Raw genomic sequence first — 20,580 nt, 5'->3', positions numbered from 1 at the left:
CCATTACCACACTATAGTACTCCATGTATATTAAAGACAATATATATCAATATACTAAACAAGGAAACAACCTCTTCATTTGCGGAGGTAAGGCTGCATACATGTAACCCTCCCCAGACCCCGCAATTGCGGGGGCCTTGTGCACTGGGTTTGACCAACTTTGTTAAAAAAAAAAAAGAAAAAAAAAAACAGTTCCTAAAGAAAAGATAAAATAAGATTCTTCCCATTTCGATAGTTGCAACATGAAGCCCACCAAGAACATATTAGAGAAGATGTGTAAAACGAAGAGTGAGTTAAGACAAAGGAATGTAGTGAGAGTTTTTTGCTTTAGCATCATATACTAATTCAGAAATTGCAATGAAAAAGACAAAAGGGAGGTTTTTGATCATTTTTAAATTTTTTCTTCTAGGTAATCTAGTATCGGATCAAATCAATACGTTCTAAGAAGAAATATTTGAATATCAATCTCATCGATCTCACACCATCAATCGAATCACTTTTTGGTTCTTGAGAGACCCCCAGTGACCAATCCTTACATGAATTGCTAAGGATCCAATAAGTCCAACATTGATTCTTCAGATGTATCAATTGGGCAAATACGCCCTCATAGCCTAGGCACAATGACACAATTATCAAGGGCACGCTCTACCACTGAGCTAATATCCCATCCTGCAAGCCCCCAATGCAAATTTAAGAACATCATCTCCATTGAATGCATATAATTGGAGAATTTGGCCACGGGTTTAAATATGTTGAGAGTATGGTGTATTGCGGTGATGGTCATGATATTATTCCTTGAACGAGTTTGACTCATGGATTTTGTCGAATTGGAAAGACTAAGATACTAGTGTTATGGAAACTTGGAGATCTTTACAGAATCCACAGCTGTTACTGATTTTACAACTAATAATATTTCAGTAGAGGGCATTGCAGGTCAGGGAAGATCGACAGTTCCCTGATGGTCTTCAACTAAATTGAGTGTTGATCTGGATGATTAATTCACAATTTATATGAGAGGTTTTTGATTGGAAAATGCAAGAGAAATGTTCTCCTTCAGTCCTGTTATCACATATACTATGAAGCAACCTGCAAGGATAGTGGGAATGAAGCTTTTGGATGAGATGAGAAGTGATGGAAGTAAACCTGATCAATGCAACCTGCTTGTTTTTTATCTAATTTTATTTTATTTGTGCATGTGTGGTATAAATCAAGAATCATATGTCTATTTTCTGAATGTGGAAAAAATAACAACAATGCTGGCATTTAAACCATGTCAGTTTCATCAAATCAAGAGCCAAACTACAATTACCATAATCATCAAGAAAATGCAACTTCATAATTTAAGTAACAAGTTAAATCAGTTCCAACAAGCTTCACACAAAGTATTCGCAAAAAGGAAAAAGAAAAATAAAAGCAAAAATGGAAGAGATAAAGGGAGCAAATGAAAATCATCAATCATGATGAATAATTGGCAACGAGCAGTTACAGAAAACCAGGGCAGAACCAACATCAAATATGTTACCTGCATATATATCTTCACTAATATTAATAACCCGTGACGCCTTACTAATGCCGCCTCGAGATATATGAAAGATACGATCAAAGACATCTGGATGTCCATAGTGCATACGGACTCTGCAAGATTTTTATTTAAGAAAATGCAATTAAATATCTTATCCACATTTTTATTTTATTTTTTATCAATAGCCAATTAACCATGTCAAAGAGACAGTAAGATTGAATATGATGCAATCACATGAAAAAAATAAATAAAAAATTCATACTCCCAGTTTGGATGCAAAGTATTACTGGGATAGAGGTAGGGGGACTCAGCTATCTTCATCTATACTAACCTTGCATGTTGTGTTGGGTTTTATGGGTAACGGGAATGTGCATATAAATGTAGGTCACTCGCACAACGAAAATTTTGCACACACAATAAGAAAGACCTACTTTGACAAAAATATTTATCAGTCCAATCAACTTTCCACCAGGACTTCACAGTAGTTAGAGCATCATACCCACCCTTTACAGATTCTGGTAGCATTTTATGCCACATTATGTTACATGGACTCAAGGTGCGGACCAACTGAATTCCTATCCAAAAACTTTATGTTACAGTGATAGTTACAAAATTAATCTGAACTCTACTTGGTCAATCCATTATGTACATACATATATATGTTTATGCTAAGCAAACCAATATTAATACTTTCCCACATTCCAACAATGTACTCTGATTCAGCAAGCAATACGTACTTACGACCTTATCTGAAAAGCAAATATAGATCACGAAATTACTCACTTGAGAGGATTTGCCAAAACACGTTGGCCAAGGGTCACGAAACTAGTTTCTTGATTGGACATAAACCAGGCTAAAGACGAGACACTGCACAGATGCATCCGACACAGCAAGTCAGAAGGGGTCAACTAGGGAAACAAAATGAGAGTTACCGTAGTGAGAAGAAAAAGAAAGACAGACCTTCCTGTGAACACATGCTCTCTTACGCCAAGAATAGTTGGAGGTCGAAGACCATGGTTTCCTCGAAATTCCTCAAGAAGATTTCTCATTTTCATTGCCTCCTCAAGGTAGTTATCCTGCATAACACAACAAAGGGCATAATATTTTTACAATTAGAACCACGTCACCACTTGCTAATATCAAAACTACTATGATATAAAAAATATTCATGGTTCAAAATTCTTCAGTTTTACAATGTGTACACAAGTAGTTTAACCCAACCATCAACTAATAGACGGCAACTAAAAACTGTTACCAAAATCAAGTGACAAGTGTCACCCAAGCATGTCTCTACATAGTCAAGTCTACAAAGTGAAAGTCTAAACAAATGAATATGATCCAGCATAGAGCACCCAACACTGGATAATGGCCTTTTAGTTAAAAGCACATGCCACAAAACATCCAACATAAAGTCTGACAGCATAATATTCCAATAAATGGACCATAAGTTTATACGAGTTAATTTTTTGCATTGTCTTCTGTAATTTCACTGCATGAATTTCCATTATAACAAGCGTATCATTAAAGAATTCCCTCATAGGGAAACTGCCCCGATATATATATTCAATATTAGAATGCCAAGGGTCAGACACCACTTCAGAAGAAAAATAATACAATAAACTTCCAGGTTGAAAGAACGATCAAAAGAATTATCCACATCATGGAAGAATATCAAACACTTGCATTGTTATTTGGAACAACTAGCTTCTGAATTCTCCCCTATTTATATAATCATTTCTCATATGGACAAATAGTTTAAACCACCCTTGAATTTCAGGGAAAGGCCTCTCTCCATCTCTGACTGTTAAGATAGGTGCTTGGACTTACTAAAAACAGCATTATTTTTTTTTAGTACAAATAAGGTTAAGTAAAGGTACACAACAGTAGGTCCTTTTTTGCTCCCGCATGTTTTCACCAGAAACCCTCAAACTTAAACATTTGAACAAGTATATAAATAAATACGGCAAAAAAAAAAAAAAAAGGTTGATAACAATTTTAAATATATAAAATATTTAGAATTATAAATATAGTAAAAAAATCATGTTGCAATTTGGGTTCGAGTTATCAACACCTCAAATTAAGTCCAACCAGGAGACAAAAAAAAAAAAAAAATTTAAGTCCGAACCAAATTGTAAAAATGGTTGCCCAAGCAAGTAAAAAGCAGATTGGGTTCAGATTAGCCTGTCCCAGTTGCATTCCTGGGCACCAAGATATGGCCTTCAAAGCCAGACTCCATGTGCTCTTTAAAAATTAAACATATAGAATTCGGGGAAATTTTCTTGTTAATTGGTGCTGTTTATGTAAGCAGAATGGGGAGTCAGCCGATCATCTCCTAATGCATTGCTCTGTAGCGTGCGATTGCTGGAATCTCATTCTTGGCCTATTTGGCATGTGTTGGGTAATGCCACGTTCTACTAGGGAGCTAATTCATACTTGGAGAAGTTGTTGTGTGAGTAGGAGCGTTCGTGCTTATTGGAGATCTGTACCACATTGTATTTGGTGGTGTATCTGGAAGGAGCGAAATAGTAAAATGTTTGAAGGGAAGGAGTCGTCTACAGTGACACTGAAACTTTTTATCATTCGCTCTCTTTTTTGTTATGTGAACAGAAGTTCGTGTTCCTCTTCTGTTGATTTAATTTCTTTTCGGGATTCTTTGGGGCCTTGAACCCCGGTTCCTTTGTCCACGGGACGCGTTCCCCTATTGAACGCCCTTTTTAATTTATTATTACTTATCAAAAAAAAAAAAAAACATATAGAATTCGGGGTTGCAACTCGGGCAAGGCAACCTGAACCAAACCCAAGTGTTCACAGACTTGGACAACTATCTTTACAACTAGGATTGGACTTGGGCTAACAAATTTTGACCCAAACTTAATTAGAGTTAAGCTCGACTTGAGCTGTCTGCAAGCTCAATCCGGATTTTAACCTGACTTTTATACAATTACAATGCTAAATATATTATACACAGTTATAATCGTGATCAACCATTTTTTCATTCAGTTCTTTTCCTTACATCTTGATTTATTGCATATTAATCAGTTGAAAAATGAACATACTAAAAATTTGTATATATATATATATATACTATTCAATTTTGGATACCAAACCCAGACTTAACCTGCCTATTGGCCCAATTTTAATATTCCAAGTTCAAAAAATTAATGAAGGATTTGGTTTAGATTTGGAAACTTGGATTGAAGATCAAGTTGGGTCCAGCCTGGACTAAACGTCAAATTGAGTTGTGTTCTGGGCTTTATACCATAGGTAATCCCTCAACCCACTCGAGTTGCACCACTTCCATAATGTAGAATTTTTTTGAGATACGAGTCCTGCGTTTGATTTGTGCAGACTGCAGAGTAGCATACCCCCAATGTACAGGCTTGGAGAAGAAATACAAGGTAGAAGAAATAGAAGAGAAATGTGTAAAGGCTTGAATGAGAATAATAATATGTAAAGGCTTGAATGAGGCATTTATACACTCATTTAGCTCTGGTACTCATATACTAAAAGAGCACATGTTAATATTACTAGAAGGGAAACTGAATAAAATCATTGCATATTCTATGCCTAGGCATATGCGTAAAGTCAAATCTCATGAAACTAGCCTACATATCACAACTAATATGGTAAGTTACATTCATGATTCTAGTGTATCATATCTCGGCTAACACTCCCCCTCAAAATGGTGAGTGGATATTTGAGACGCTCAACTTGGACAATGCATCCTCAAACACGTTTCTTTATGTATATATAACCAACGACCATGTTTGGCTGCATTAAATTGACCAGCCAAGACATAACAATGGCGTTTTCTTCAAACCACCGTGGAGATGCCTTATCAGACTTGGTGTCTCCGTCATTCATAGACCATTAACAATGCCTCTTTAGACCATAAGCAACCAACCATGTCTCCTCAGAGCAACAACCATTATAGAGGATGTTAGAATGTTTATGTAAATATATATATATATATATATTTATTTATTTATGTTGGGTCATTATGTAATTACCCATAGTTGTTAGGACCATTGTGTAATTAGGTAACATCGTGTAATTAGGTTATTACCTTTTTCCTTTATATAAGCCTCTGTTGGCTTAGGGTTAATACACATATACAATACACAATTTTGCTCACTCTCTCTCTCTCTCTCTCTCTCTCTCTCTCTAATTCGAACTTGGTATCAGAGTTATATGAATTCATGGGTGTGGGAAACGGCAATTGTGTTGTTCTTGTATAAGATTGGAATTGCGATCGGAATTGCGATTGTGGTGTTGGTGTCTCTGCCGGAAGTTTGGTCGCCGGTAGGATTGAGAGCTCCTCGTTCGTCGTCCTCAAATCTGAAGCCTCATTCGTCGTCGTCAGACCTGAAGCCCATTTGGCTGCTCGTGTTGTTGCCGCTTTGGCTGTCAGCGAGCTCACTGACATCTACTGTCGTTATTTACAGAGGTGAGGTTCATCGATTCGTGGTTCTTTTTGGCCAGAAGTTGCAGAGGTTCTGATTCGGTGTGGTTGCTGCTTATTGATTTGGCCGTTGCTTGTGACTAGGTCGCCGAAGCCTCCGCTGTGTTGTTCTCCGGCGTCTGTGAAGTTGTGAAAAAGAAGAACCGCGTTTGGCTACACGGTTATGGTATTCCAACCATGGTTTACTAAAACTGGGATAGCTATTCCAACCCTGGTTTACAAAAACCGGGATAGCAAAGACCCGACCCGTTTGCCCAGATCCAGCCCATTTGCCAGATCCTGCCCGTTTTCTAGATCCGGCCATTTGCAATTTTTTTTCAGGTTCACTTTTTTTGTTCTCTTCTCCATGGCTGCCAGTTCAGACCTATTATCTTCTGCCTCCTTCAATCCTCCCATGACTTCAGTCAAGCTCAATGGCAAAAATTACATTTTATGGGCCAAGTCAGTAGTCATTTTCCTGAAAGCCAAAGGCTTTGGCACTCATTTGGTTAAGGATAAACCTAAAGACAGTGATGCTGGTTTCAGTTCATGGGAGCAAAGGGAAGCTCAGATCATTTCTTTAATGCTAAATTGTATTGAACCTCATATATGCTCTAACTTGTTGTATTTGGATACTGCCAAGGAGATATGGAACCAACTCCAACAGTTATATTCGGGTACTGCTAATATAACCAAAATTTATGAGGTGTGCAGACAATTTTTTGACCTCCAGCAAGGTACTCACAGTCTAGAAGAATACCTCACACGGGTAAAGGGACTTTGTGAAGAAATGAACTTGAATCAACCCATCACCTCTGAGGTGAAGTGCATACAACAACAACGTGAGGATTTTAATGTTGTTCAGGTTCTCACAGTGTTGTCACCAGAGTATGAATCTGTTCGAGTACAGATTTTGGGTAGCCCTGCACTTCCCTCTCTTCCTGATATGTTATCAAGACTCCAGCATGCTACTTTATCTAGTGGCGCTTCAGGGGGTGCTTCAAGTGGTGTCACTACTCCTCCTAGTAGTGACCGTTCTGCCTTAGTTGTGAACCAGGGTGGCTTTCAGTCTTCTCGTGGCAGTGGCGGTCGTTTTACTTGTGGTCGTGGCAGAGGTAGAGACTCGAAACTATGCACTTACTGCGGTCTTACTAATCATACTGTCAATTACTGTTGGGATCTTCATGGGAAACCGCCACCTTCTTCCTATGCACATCAAGTGACTTCTAATGAAGGGGATTCTTCTTTCTCTGCCACATCCACTGCTCCACACGTGGTTGTTGAGCCTGCTATGGTCACGATTCCCTGCGATGAGTATGCTCAGTTTCTGTCTCAACAACTGCCTTCCACCTCATCTTCTATAGTTTCCTTTACCAAATCAGGTAGTGCCCCTGCATGTCTCTTGTCCTCTCGTCAGATTCCCTGGATTCTTACTCTGGCTCATCCGATTACATGACTGGTAGTTCTCATCTCTTATCTGATTTTCAGTCTGTTCCTTCCTTTCAAAGTGTTACTCTTGCTAATAGCTCATCAACTAAAGTTTTGGGTTTGGGAACTATTCATCTCACCTCTTCTATGTCCCTTAGCTCTTTGTTATATGTTCCTCAATTCCTTTTAATTTGTTGTCCATTAGTAAAATAACTAAATCCCTTAACTACTCCGTTACATTTTATCCCACATGTTGTATTTTTCAGGATCTCAAGACGAAGAAGAAGATTGGTACGGGAAATCTAGTAGGTGGCTTGTATTACTTCGATCTTGCACCATCTCCTACGGCTCTTCAATCATCTTTGTCTTCTTTCACTGTTGTCTCGGCGACCCATCATTATCAGTTTTGCAGCATCAAGTCCTCGATCTTAGTCGTGTTGAGTCCATGTCTTGTGAAGCATATCAGCTTAGTAAGCATTGTCGTTTAACTTTCAAACTAGCTAGTAATTATGTTTCTAGTCCTTTTTAGTTAGTTCATTCAAATGTATGGGGACTAATAAAACATATTTCTATTAATGGAATTCGTTATTTTGTGACTTTTGTGGATGATCATTCTCATATGACTCGATTGTTTTTAATGAAAAATCGTTTTGAGTTTTTCTCTATTTTTCAAATATTTCGCAAAGAAATAAAAACTCAATTTGGGTGTTCCATAAAAGTTTTACGTTCTGACAATGCCAAAGAATATTTCGCGGACCCGTTTGAGACTTATTTTCATGCTAAAGGCATCATTCATCAATCATCTTGTACTTATACTCACCAAAACGGTGTAGTTGAACGTAAAAAATCGTCATCTCCAGGAAGTCTGTCGTGCCCTTTTATTTCATAGCATGTTCCTAAACGTTTTTGGAGTGATCTTCTTCTTACAACATGTCATCTTATTAATCGAATGCCCTCATCAGTGTTACAAGGTAAATCTCCTCATTTTGTTCTATTTTCTGACTCCGCATCGTTTAAGCTTACTCCTCAGGTCTTTGGATGTGTGTGTTATGTCCATAACCTTGGACCCGGTCTTAATAAACTCGACCCTCGTGCCACTAAGAGTGTTTTTCTTGGGTATTCTCACACTCAGAAGGGTTATCGTTGCTACAGTCCTCATTTTCAACACTATTTCACTAGTGCTGATGTCTCCTTTTCTGAGTCCCTCCCATATTTTTCTGATTCTACTACTCCTCTCGCTATTACTCCTGAGCCACCTATGCCAACGGTTCCCTCTCTGTTTCCTGCTTCTGCACCTCCTTGCTCCGTTGTCCCATTGCAGGTTTATACTCGACGACCTCAACCGCCTACTTCGCTCCCTCCATCTCCTTCAGAGTCTTCAGATCCGACGCCTTTGCCTGATGATTTGCCTATTGCTCTCCGTAAAGGTATTCGGTCTTGTCTTAATGCACATCCCATTTCTAACTTTGTCTCCTACCGCCATATTTCATCCTCTTTATCTCCTTTTTTTATCCAAAGTGTCTGCTACTTTTGTTCCCAAGACTTTGCAGGATGCTCTCTCTGATTCGGCTTGGCGCCAAGCCATAGTAGATGAAATGAATGCCCTTCATCGTAATCGAACATGGGATCTTGTTCCTTTACCTCCGGGCTCCAAAACGGTTGGTTGTAAGTGGCTCTACAAAGTTAAAGACCTTCACGATGGGTTTATTGAGCGGTTGAAGACTCGTCTAGTGGCAAAAGGGTACACTCAGACTTATGGTGTTGATTATGATGAGACTTTTTCCCCAGTTGCTAAGATTTCTTCTATTCGGGTACTTATTTCCATTGCTGCCAATTGTAACTAGCTGTTGTTTCAATTGGATGTCAAAAATGCCTTCTTACATGGTGACCTGGTTGAAGAAGTTTATATAGAGCAACCACCTAGGTTTGTTGCTCAGGGGGAGTATCGTCACACTGTTTGTCGGCTTAAAAAGGCCCTGTATGGATTGAAACAATCTCCACGGGCTTGGTTTGGAAAATTTTCAGAGGCGGCATTAGAATTTGATCTTAATAGATGCCAGACCGATCATTAGGTATTTCACCTACGCACTAAAGCTGGCTTTATTTTTCTTGTGGTGTATGTAGATGATATTGTGATCACAGGTGATGATTCTGAAGGCATTGCTAAGTTGAAGTTATTTCGGCAAAATCGATTCCACAATAAATACTTGGGTAAACTTAGGTACTTCTTGGGTATTGAAGTTGCTAGATCCAAGGAGGGTATAAGTTTATCTCAACGAAAATATGTGTTGGACTTGCTAGAAGAAACGGGTATGTTAGGTGGTTGTCTGGTTGATGCTCCTATGGATTCAAATACAAAACTTGTGTCTGATGAGGGTGATCTATTTAATGACCCGGGCAGATTTCATCGCCTTGTTGGGAAATTAATTTATCTCACTATCACTCGACCTAATATTTCATATGCAGTTAGTGTTGCAAGTCAGTTCATGAGAGCTCCTACAATGCCACATTGGATTGCTGCTCTTCGGATTATTCGATATCTCAACCAAGCTCCAGGTTTTGGGTTACTATACAAATCAAATGGTCACCTCAGGGTGGAAGGTTTTACAGATGCTGACTGGGCTAGTTCTCCTCAAATAGGAGATCTACTACAAGCTACTGCACATTTGTAGGAGGAAATCTTGTTACATGGAGAAGTGAAAAGCAAACAGTGGTAGCTCGATTTAGTGTTGAAGCTGAGTACAGAGCAATGGCCCATACCACTAGTGAGTTGATATGGATACAACATTTTCTAAAAGAACTTGGGTTGATAGTTGAAACTCTTACTCCATTGTTCTGTAATAATCAAACAGCTGTTCACATTGCATCGAATCCTGTGTTTCATGAGAGGACCAAACATATTGAGGTTGATTGTCACTTCATTCCAGAAAAATTATTAAGTGGGAGCATTTCTACTCCATTTTTGAAGTCTGAAGATCAACTAGCTGATATGTTTAACAAAGCATTGGGTCATAATCGGTAAAGGCCAATCTGTTCCAAGCTGGGATTATTTGATATACATTCTCCAGCTTGAGGCGGAGTGTTAGAATGTTTATGTGTGTGTGTGTGTGTGTATATATATATATATTTGGGAAAATTACATATAAATGGAGTCAAAGTTTCATATTTATTTAGAGGCTGAGTCAAAGTTCCATATTTCTCTAAAATGGATTGCTGAGGTGGCACATGATTTTTTACTGTTTAGAAATTGTGTTGCCTAAAATACCTTTCCGCGAAGGTACTATTTTTTCTTCGAAGGTACTACTTTTTTGAACTGAAGGTATTACTTTTTGGCGTCCAGGTACCATGTTTTTTAAACACCCGCGAAGGTACTACTTTTTCTCCGAAGGTACTACTTTTTTGAATTAAAGGTACTACTTTTTTGAACTGAAGGTACCACTTTTTTGTTAGGGAAGGGCATTTTAGGCACCACAATTTTCTAAATAGTAAAAAACCATGTGCCACCTCAGCAATCCATTTTAGAGAAATATGGAACTTTGACTCAGTCTCTAAGTAAATATAGAACTTTGACTCCATTTATATGTAATTTTCCCTATATATTTATGTTGGGTCATTATGTAATTAGCCATAGTTGTTAGGACCATTGTGTAATTAGGTAACATTGTGTAATTAGGTTATTACCTTTTTCCCCTTTATATAAGCCTTTGTTGGCTTAGGGTTAATACATATATACAATACACAATTTTGCTCTCTCTCTCTCTCTCTCTCTCTCTCATGAATTCGAACAGAGGAAATAGAAGAGGAATGTGTAAAGGCTTGAATGAGAATAATAATATGTAAAGGCTTGAATGAGGCATTTAAACACTCGTTCAGCTGAGGTATTTATATATTAAAAAGAGCACATGTTAATATTACAAGAAAGGAAACTGAATAAAATCATTACATATTTTATGCCTAGACATATGCATAAATGAAGTCAAATCCCATGATTCGAGCGTATCATATCTCAACTAATATGGTAAGTTAAATCCATGATTCTAGCGTATCATATCTCGACTAATATGGTAAGTTACATCCATGATTCTGGCCTATCATATCTCGTCTAATAATTTGCATTTGGGCATCTTCTAGGAATTTATACCTAATATATTATACAAAAATGAGATGGTCTCTTGTAAAACAACAAAAAGAAAAAAAGAAAATAAATTTCAACCCAAAATTTAATTCTAGAAAAAATTTAAATCAAGTAGTATTCCATATTTAAGCAACTGGTGCCAAGAATAGATCAATTTTGCAGGATGAATCACCTGATTCATGTCAATGGTTTGAACAGCTTCCCCACGAGTGAAGACAATAGCATGGTTTTGGTTCTCAGGCTTCCCTTCCCCAAGTTTAGGATCTCCAGGAAGTTTAATGGAATATATTTCCTACACATAAATGAAGAGCCCATAAGCATGACATACATCAAAATGCTAAACCCAGAAAAGCCTAACTCCAACTATGATAATGAGTAATGGATACAACTTGCAAAAGTCCACATGATGAGGAATGACAATCGAACTACAACATGATGAAGTTCAGAGCATACTGGACACGATATTCATCAAATGAAGTTCCATTGTTATCTGTTCACAGCATGAAGTACAAACAAAAGAACAATGCTGAACAGAATACGAGTATTTACAAACATATATAATTATATAAAAAAGTAATGAGCAAGAACTTTTTCTTTTTTCTTTTGATAAGTAAAATTGTATAAAAGCGCTCAAAAGGGGAGTGAAGACCAAGAGAAATACACAAGGCCAAAAAGGGCCTCTAAGCCTTCAAAGAGGCCACAAAATCAACAAGCCTATAATGGAAATTGATTTTTATTAGAATAAAAATATCTGAAAATACATCAGTTGACTGTTATGGTAACTCGTTGAACAAGTTATAACAAGAAAAGTACAAGAAGATGAGGTGAGCTGAGAAGAAGATAAGTAACTTTTCTGATCCATAAAAACATATAAATTATGTATTAATTTTGTTTATGAGTGCGCATCAACCTTAGAACTCAGTGGATCGAAATATAATCCTACAACCAAATATAGGAACTAACTTGTAAAGCTGAATAATCAGAGTTAAAAATCGTAACTGAAATGCCAAATTTCATTAAAATATAGTATCATCATTTCAAAAAATGGACAAATCAAACATTGTAAATCTAAATTTCCTGTAGTACCTGTATAATTTCATGATATTTTGAAGTCAGATCCTTAAAAATTATGTACTTACCAAACCCCTCCAAAAAGGAAAAGAAAAAAACAGAAAGAAAGAAAGAAAAGAGAGAGAGAAACAGAAAAGAAAAGGAAAAAGTCTTGTAATGGTGAGAATGACCTAGACGAAAAAAGACATTATATTATTGACCCCCTCCCCAAACTAAAACGTGGTCCATCCCTAGCAATCGCCTTCAAAGATACACATAAGCAGGTACTGTAATTCATCATCATCATCCTTGCCTTGTCCTATACAGATGGGGTCAGCCAAAATTTGAGTAACCCTTTGGTCTAGAATTGTAATATTTATATTGTCATCTTCTGCTACACTTCATTACATTTCATAAATTTTGTTTTAATTTTACTAATTTCTTGGCCTTTTGCTTCTACTAATTTTTTGGCCTTTTGCTTCTAAAGTCTTTTTCCATGTTTTTTTTTTTACTTTATTGCTAACTTATCAGTATGAAATAAAACTATGTCATAAGCAAATAACATAAATCACGGAACAATTTCTTGGATATCTTTTGCTATTTCATCCAACACTACAAGTATAGACTTAACACAGATCCTTGATGTAATCCTAATTTTACAGATAATTCACAAGTTTCTCCATGTAGTACAAATTCTAGTCAATGTCTCATTACAAATGCCCTCAATAAGATTAAAAAGTTTTATAGAGTATTGTTTTCTATGTAGAGCCCACCAAATTATGTTCCTTGGAAGTCTTATTGTATGCCTTCTAAAAGTTTATGAATACCATGTGTAAATCTTTTTGTTTACTCCAACACTCTACTGTTAATTGTCTTATCAAGTATATGACTTCCATAGTGGAAGTACTTGGCTTAAATACAAATTGATTATCGGATATTGTGGTTTCTTTCCTTCGGCTTAGGTCGATTGTACTTCCCTTAGTTTCATATGACTTAATTTATATTTCCTCCATTCACTTAACATTCTTTCATCTTTTAGAAGTTTGTTAAACAACATTGTTAACCATTCAATTCATATTTTTTTTCTAAAATTCTCAATATCTCTATATTTACGTTATCAGGTCCCACAACTTTTATAATTACTCATTTTCTTAAATGTGTCCTCTACCTTCTTATTATTTACCATTCCCATATAGGTTTCTTTACTTCAGATTTTTTCTCTATTATATTAAGCGAGGAAAGTTTTTCCATCTTTCTAATATATCTTTTTCCTTTATTTAATATTGTTTGATCCAAATCCTTAATACACCTAATTCGATCTTGCAATGGTACTAGTATTATCTAGCCCACTTGTTACCACATATTCTCCTTACCATATATGCATTACAGACCATATTATCTGATACACCTATATGCATTAGAGACCATTTTAAACTTTTGTATCTCCAAAGCATTATTTCCTTTTCTTTTTCTTTTATACATCCTTGGGTTTCATCCTCAGGAATAATGTAGTGAACTAAAAAAAAGAAAAGAATATATATATTCAAACATTGACTTTTAGTAACGGCCACCAAATTCCTCACTTACTCAGTGAGGAAAGTAAATTTTCCATCTTTCTAATATATCTTTTTCCTTTATTTAAGATTGTTTGATCTATATCCTTATCTAGTCCACTTGTTACCACATATTCTCCTTACCATATATGAATTAGAGACCATATTATCTGACACACCTATATGCATTAGAGACCATTTTAGATTTTCTATCTCCAAAGCATTATTTCCTTTTCATTTTCTTTTATACACCCTTGGGGTTTCATCCTCAAGAATAATGTACTGAACTAAAAAAACAAAAAGAAAAAATATTCAAACGCTGACTTTTAATAATGGCAACCAAATTCTAAGACAAAATGTGAACACACTCATTGTGCAATGGAGAGGGTATACAAGAGGTTGGATTTGCAAACTACTGAAACAATTCTAAACAGAAAATCAATAAAATACATACCTGATCTTTCCCATTTGCATCAGCTTTAACAAGCTTTGAATAAAAATCCTTTAAAACTCTTCCATCAGTTACGCCACTATCTTCCACATGTATATAAGCGACTCGAAGCGCCTCATTCCTTGAAACAAATAACATACAAATAAAATGTTTTAACCATGTACGCAAATAAATGTGTTTCAAATAAGTACTTCACAATAAATCACCAAGGCAAACTTTTTCGTTGCAAAAATATTTAACCAGGTTTTTTCTGAAACACCAAGAACCATTCAAGCCGTAATATCTCTCTTCTAATCCACTGTAGCAAAGAGAAACACACCACGGAGGTAGTGTTGCTACCACCATCTCCATGACTAATGGCTATTTTCAGCTCCCTGCCTCTCTCTGACAGCAGCAACTCTCCCAGAACATCCATGACTCCTGGCTTCCTGTAGATCCCAAGCTCCATCCCTTTCCCCTCTCTTGCCATCAGATGTCCCTGGTTTTGATACTTTCCTTGACTCTTAATTTTAATTTGCATCAATCAACACATTAAACTAGATACTGATGGACTTTTCAGAATTTTTCTATCTGTTCATTTACAGCTTTCCATTGTAGTTAAGTCTCATATTTCGTTTTCCAAAATTAAATTCAGACATGTTCCAGATTCCTCAATTCAGATCTTGAGGCATTAAACATGACAGTTCCAAATTCCTCGCACACATGCTAGGCTCCTCATGAACACCGTGGTGGTCAATTATTGTGGAAGAGCCCAGTGGGCTAGTAGATGAAATATTACATTGCATTAATTAACATACAGGCTTCTATTTACAGTTAAAAGGACATTATATGAATTGATGAACCAAACCATAAAAGAAAAAGAAATGGAAAAAATATTAAAAATCAACATACAAGAATAAAACATTATTATTAAAAAGTACCTTTGCAACAAAAGAGCAATATCAGCTGCTTCCACAGCCTTTTTCTGTTTTTGTTGCCCATAGATTTGGCACGAAACTACATAAGTGAACTTAAGATCAGCTTGTGCTCGTGCTTCACGCGATAACTCAAAACCTTGAGTTGTGGGGAAGTTAGCTTGAGAATAATTATCCTCTGAAGATACTACAAACAATATGAAAAAAAATATATGAACATTATATACCCATGACCTCTACCTAAATAGAGATTAAGAATTAATGAATTCACAAAATAAAATACCTCCCAGTGATCTCCCTTCCAAATAACTTTGTAGCATTAATGCCCTTCTATAATACATCATACCCCGCACTGTACTTGCAGCCATTATATAGAGCACAATTAGAATTTGAAACGAACACCTCTTATGAATTTTCCCATGGAATGCTTATAAAATGAACAAGATTTTCAAACAACAACCACAGAGGACCTAATATCAATATCAGAAGAATCTAACCTGTCCTAGCTAGTGTCTGCCCACGATAAGATGCCCAAAACCGAAGCTCCAATGAATCACTAGAGCTTTCTTGAAGTTCTTCATCCACAGTATCACCACGACCAATCCGTTCCAAAAAATTCTCCCATTCATCTAAAAATACAGAAAATGAAATTATTTAATCATTTGCAGTGACAGGTTGAGATATTGTACAAGAGAATATCCTAAAGAAATTGTATAGGAGCCATGTGTGTTGAGGAGGATAAATATAAGAAGGAATCCAAATATTAATCTCACACACAATAATATACTGTAACATCACCGACAAAACTGTATACAGTTGATGCAGTACAAGGAAATAACCATGATACCAACTGATTTAGGAAGAGAAGAGAGAAATATGAAAAGAGAGAAGTAGCAGACCAAATTAGGGGAAAAAAGATAATAAGAAGGAACAATTCTCAAATCTAAATCCCAATTTCAATCATACAGTCTCAAAAACTCTTTTACGTAATCACCATATATAAGAAAAAAAATAACTATATTCCTAACTATAATTAAGTAATGGAAATATAGGTAACAGACAACAAAAATCTTGATGAATTCAAACTATGCTATGCAAAACATATAAATCAAACCAACAACTGAAGCATATCCTCCACCACCCAATAATGTGCCTCTCTAACTGCAAGTCGCAACTCATTCTCCCGTCATCAACACAACAGCAATGAGCAATCGACGTATGTCCGTCCACCAAAATCCCAGCCAATCTCGAAGAGACCACCTTTAGCGGCCTCTCACCACACCAAGTATCCTCCTAGAAGCTAATGAGACGCCTATCCCTCACCCTGAACCGAATTGCTATGTAAATTCATCCCAACCCTTACAGATGCTTTCCCAAAACCCACCCCTGCCGGGGATCGCACCACCATAGAACACCAACCACCTCTAGACTCTCCATATCTGCAATAAATGACTCTCCTCCAGAATCTGTGCTTCTCCATCCCAAAAGTCCAAAACCACTTGCCCAACAAAGCTTTGTAGAACAAGCCTAATCTCCTCACACCCAACAAACCAACCCAAATCGGTATGCAAATCTGCTCCCCAACCACCAGATGATACTTGAATATATCTCCCATGCCAACCCACCCAGGAAATTCCTCTGTAGCTTCCCAAACCTCCGCTCGAAAAAAGATGGGATCGGAAACGACGACATAAACTAGGGAGACTCGAAAGTGTGCTCTTCAAAAAGGTTAGACAGCCCCCTTCTAATAAATACTATTTCTTTCAGCCAGCCAGTTGCCAGTCGAACTGTTCCACCACAGGGTCCTAGGACGACAATCTCCTCGACTGAGCACCCAATGAAAGTCCCAAGTACACCACCGAAAAAGTCTCTACACTAGAACCCAAGATGCTATCCAAATGAGCAATCTCCACCAGCTCTCTGACTGGCACAATCTCACTCCACAAATTTGCATCTTTTTCTTTTCTATCTTGTAAACTATTATTGCACATGGAACCAATACTATGGCACAAAAGTCGAAACTCAGGTGGACACCATTAACGCAAAGGCTAGTTGGTGTACTAAATAGCATGCAAGACTGTGTTTCACCCTTCCCAACCCAATTTTGAATATACCTATATTTTAAGTACTTACATAAACACCTTATACATAACGATATATATATATATATATATATATATATATATATATATATATATGTAGTACAGCACCTCCGAATTCCAAAGAGCACCATTGCAAAAATAGAAAAGTTTATCAGTCTACAATAACTCTTTAAAACAAGCGCAAATCAAAACGATATGCTACCAGTACGTTCTATTTAAGGCCAAAAGCACCAAGTTGGTAATGAGATAGTTGTAACAAGGGCAAGCATCTCTTTTTTTGTTGTGACGGGCATGTGGTCAGAAAATTTCTGTAGGAAATTTGACTTCATTTTTCTTTCCTTATTTTCTTTCCTAATGTTAAGGATTGATGTTTCCTTATTTTTCTTTCCTTGATGTACTCCTTTGTGTATATATATAAAGAGTGGCTAGTCTCATTAGGAGTTAAGCTAATTACACGTATTTTACTTTTTGGTATCAGAGCCTATTTTTTCTCTTCTATCTCCTCTTTCTCTTTGCGTCAATTTTTTTTCTCTTTCTCCCACCAAGTTACAACCCTAGATCAGAAGCCTTTCTCCCCTTCTCTTTTTCCTATTGATGTGACTGCCTAGGTGCAGAAAAACGCTAGGGCACCTTTGTGTGTGACAGCGTAGGGAAGATCTCTTCCCAGGTTCAGACCCCTATTCTGGGATATTTCCTTAGCATCTGACATGTGCTAAGGGACTCTCAGTGATATTTGCAACTTGTTTGGGCTGCCGGTGTGTTCGGCAGCATTGCTCGTCATCTTTGCCGTGTCTCCGGCAGTTTTATTGTTATGTATTAGACTGTGTTCTTTTTCCTATTATTGTGACTGCCTAGGTGCAGAAAAACCCTAGGGTAGTCCTCGGAATCAGGCAATTCTCTTACCCATATAGTTCCTAATGCCTCTGAGCCCCAATCCCGTTATCCTTCCCGAATTCGTAATCATACTTCTGATATGGTTTTTCTGGAAGTACTAATCATCCTACTGCCCAGTATGTTTCTTATTGAGGCCTTTCAGATTCATATCAGGCCTTTTGGGGGATGGTTGAAACTATCCATATCCCTCGGACAGTATCTGAAGCTCTACAGGGCCCTAATTGGGTTGATGCCATGAAAGCAGAGATGGATGCCTTAGAGCAAAATCAGACATGGGAGCTTGTTTCATTACCTAAAGACGAAAACATTGTGGGATGTACGTGGGTATTTACTGTGAAGTACTTGGCATATGGTACTATTGATCGATATAAGGCTCGTTTTGTAGCCAAAGAATTTACTCAGATTCCCGGAAAAGATTTCAGTAATACTTTTGCTCCTATGGCTAAATTGACAACAATTCATCTTCTTGTATCTTTAACTGCATCTCATTCTTGGCCTCTAAATTAGATGGACGTTAAGAATGCCTTTCATCATGGTGATTTAGTTGAGATAATTTACATGGATCCTCTGCCGAGTTTTCGGACTGAGGGGGAGTATGCAGGGAAGGTGTGTCGCCTTCGTAAATCTCTCTATGGGCTGAAACAATCACCCCGGGCTTGGTTTTTCAAATTCAGTGATGTTATACTCTCTATGGACCTTGTGATGTGTCATTCTGATCACACTTGTTTAATTCGTCGCTGTTCAGATGGTCAGTGTATTATTTTATTAGTGTATGTTGATGACATCATTATCACAGGAGATGATTCCACAAGTATTGCACAAGCGAAAGGAGATATTTGTCGGTTCTTTGATGTGAAGGATACGGGTTCCCTTCGTTACTTCCTTGGCATTGAAGTTGCTCGCTCTCGCCATGGGATCTCTCTTTCTCAGAGTAAATACACTTTGGATCTTCTTCAAGATACAGGTATGATGGGGTGTAGATCAGCTTCTACTCCTATGGATCCAAACCTTAAGCTTTCCATTGAAACTAGGGAGTTGATTCCTAATCTGACTGTGTATCAGTGCCTAGTAGGTCGCCTCATCTATTTTACCAATACTAGGCCAGACCTAACCTTTGCAGTGAGCGTTGTTAGTCACTTTATGCATGCTCCTCGTACATCTCACTTGGATGCAGTTTATCATATACTGAGGTACTTCAAATCTTGTCCGGGACTTCGTCTATTCTACGCATCAGGACATCAATCAGAGGTTTCATGCTTCACTGATGCAGATTATGCAGGATGTAAGACAGACAAGCGTTCTACTTCTGGCTTTTGTATGTTCTATGGCAATAATCTTATATCATGGAAGAGTAAGAAGCAGGCCGTAGTCTCTCGATCCTCAGCCGAGGCTGAATACCGTGTTATGGCTCTGGGACATGTGAGCTCCTTTGGCTTCGATCTATTCTCACCGAGTTAGGTATACCTGTCAAAGATTCATCTAAATTATTTTGTGACAATAAATCTGGGATTATGCTTGCTTCAGATTCTGTTCTTCATGAAAGGTCAAAGCATATAGAAGTTGATATTCACTTCATCCGGGAGAAGGTTCGATCAAGCATTATTGTTCCATTTTTTGTTCCTTCGTCAGAGCAGACTACAGATATGTTTACAAAATCAGTGGGACCATCCCTACTAAAGTCGTCTATACCCAAGCTGGGCTTTGGATGATATCTTCGCTCCAGCTTGAGAGGGAGTGTAGGAAATTTGACTTTATTTTTCTTTTCCTTATTTTCTTTCCTTATGTTAAGGATTGATGTTTCCTTATTTTTCTTTCCTTGATATACTCCTTTTTGTATATATATAAACAGTGGCTAGTCTCATTAGGAGTTAAGCTAATTACACGTACTTTACTTTTATTTCCCACTGGTAATAGATTTCATTCTCAGAGCAATAATCGATACCAATGTCTATATATAAATTAAAGTGCATCACAGTCTACACATTAGGATGAGAAACGCAGCGCCAAAAAGACCAAGATAATAAAGAACATGAAAATAAGCAGGCACAAAAATAAGTAATCAGAAACATCTCTGCCAGACTAAAAAATCA

The 20,580-nt window shown here is 37.2% G+C and overlaps 1 protein-coding gene across 2 annotated transcripts in view; it reads right to left on the bottom strand.

Moving 5' to 3' along the window:
- LOC132286344 (callose synthase 10) overlaps positions 1-20,580 on the bottom strand; it is a 110,841-nt gene that overhangs the window by 7,193 nt on the left and 83,068 nt on the right. For both annotated transcript variants that reach the window (XM_059788667.1, XM_059788666.1), the window contains exons 32-39: positions 15,992-16,123; positions 15,778-15,846; positions 15,501-15,681; positions 14,584-14,701; positions 11,699-11,818; positions 2,483-2,598; positions 2,306-2,389; positions 1,523-1,635 (exon numbers count right to left, since the gene is read on the bottom strand). In XM_059788667.1, the coding sequence (XP_059644650.1) occupies positions 1,523-1,635; positions 2,306-2,389; positions 2,483-2,598; positions 11,699-11,818; positions 14,584-14,701; positions 15,501-15,681; positions 15,778-15,846; positions 15,992-16,123 (933 nt within the window). The remainder of the gene's footprint in view (positions 1-1,522; positions 1,636-2,305; positions 2,390-2,482; positions 2,599-11,698; positions 11,819-14,583; positions 14,702-15,500; positions 15,682-15,777; positions 15,847-15,991; positions 16,124-20,580) is intronic.

Source organism: Cornus florida, unplaced genomic scaffold, assembly GCF_030987335.1.
Source record: "Cornus florida cultivar Cherokee Brave unplaced genomic scaffold, ASM3098733v1 CherokeeBrave_3.0.0_Hap2_Chr11, whole genome shotgun sequence".
In the NCBI taxonomy this organism is placed as follows: domain Eukaryota; kingdom Viridiplantae; phylum Streptophyta; class Magnoliopsida; order Cornales; family Cornaceae; genus Cornus; species Cornus florida.
The sequence above is the reverse complement of the archived record's forward strand: the minus strand, read 5'-3'. Positions and strand labels throughout refer to the sequence as shown.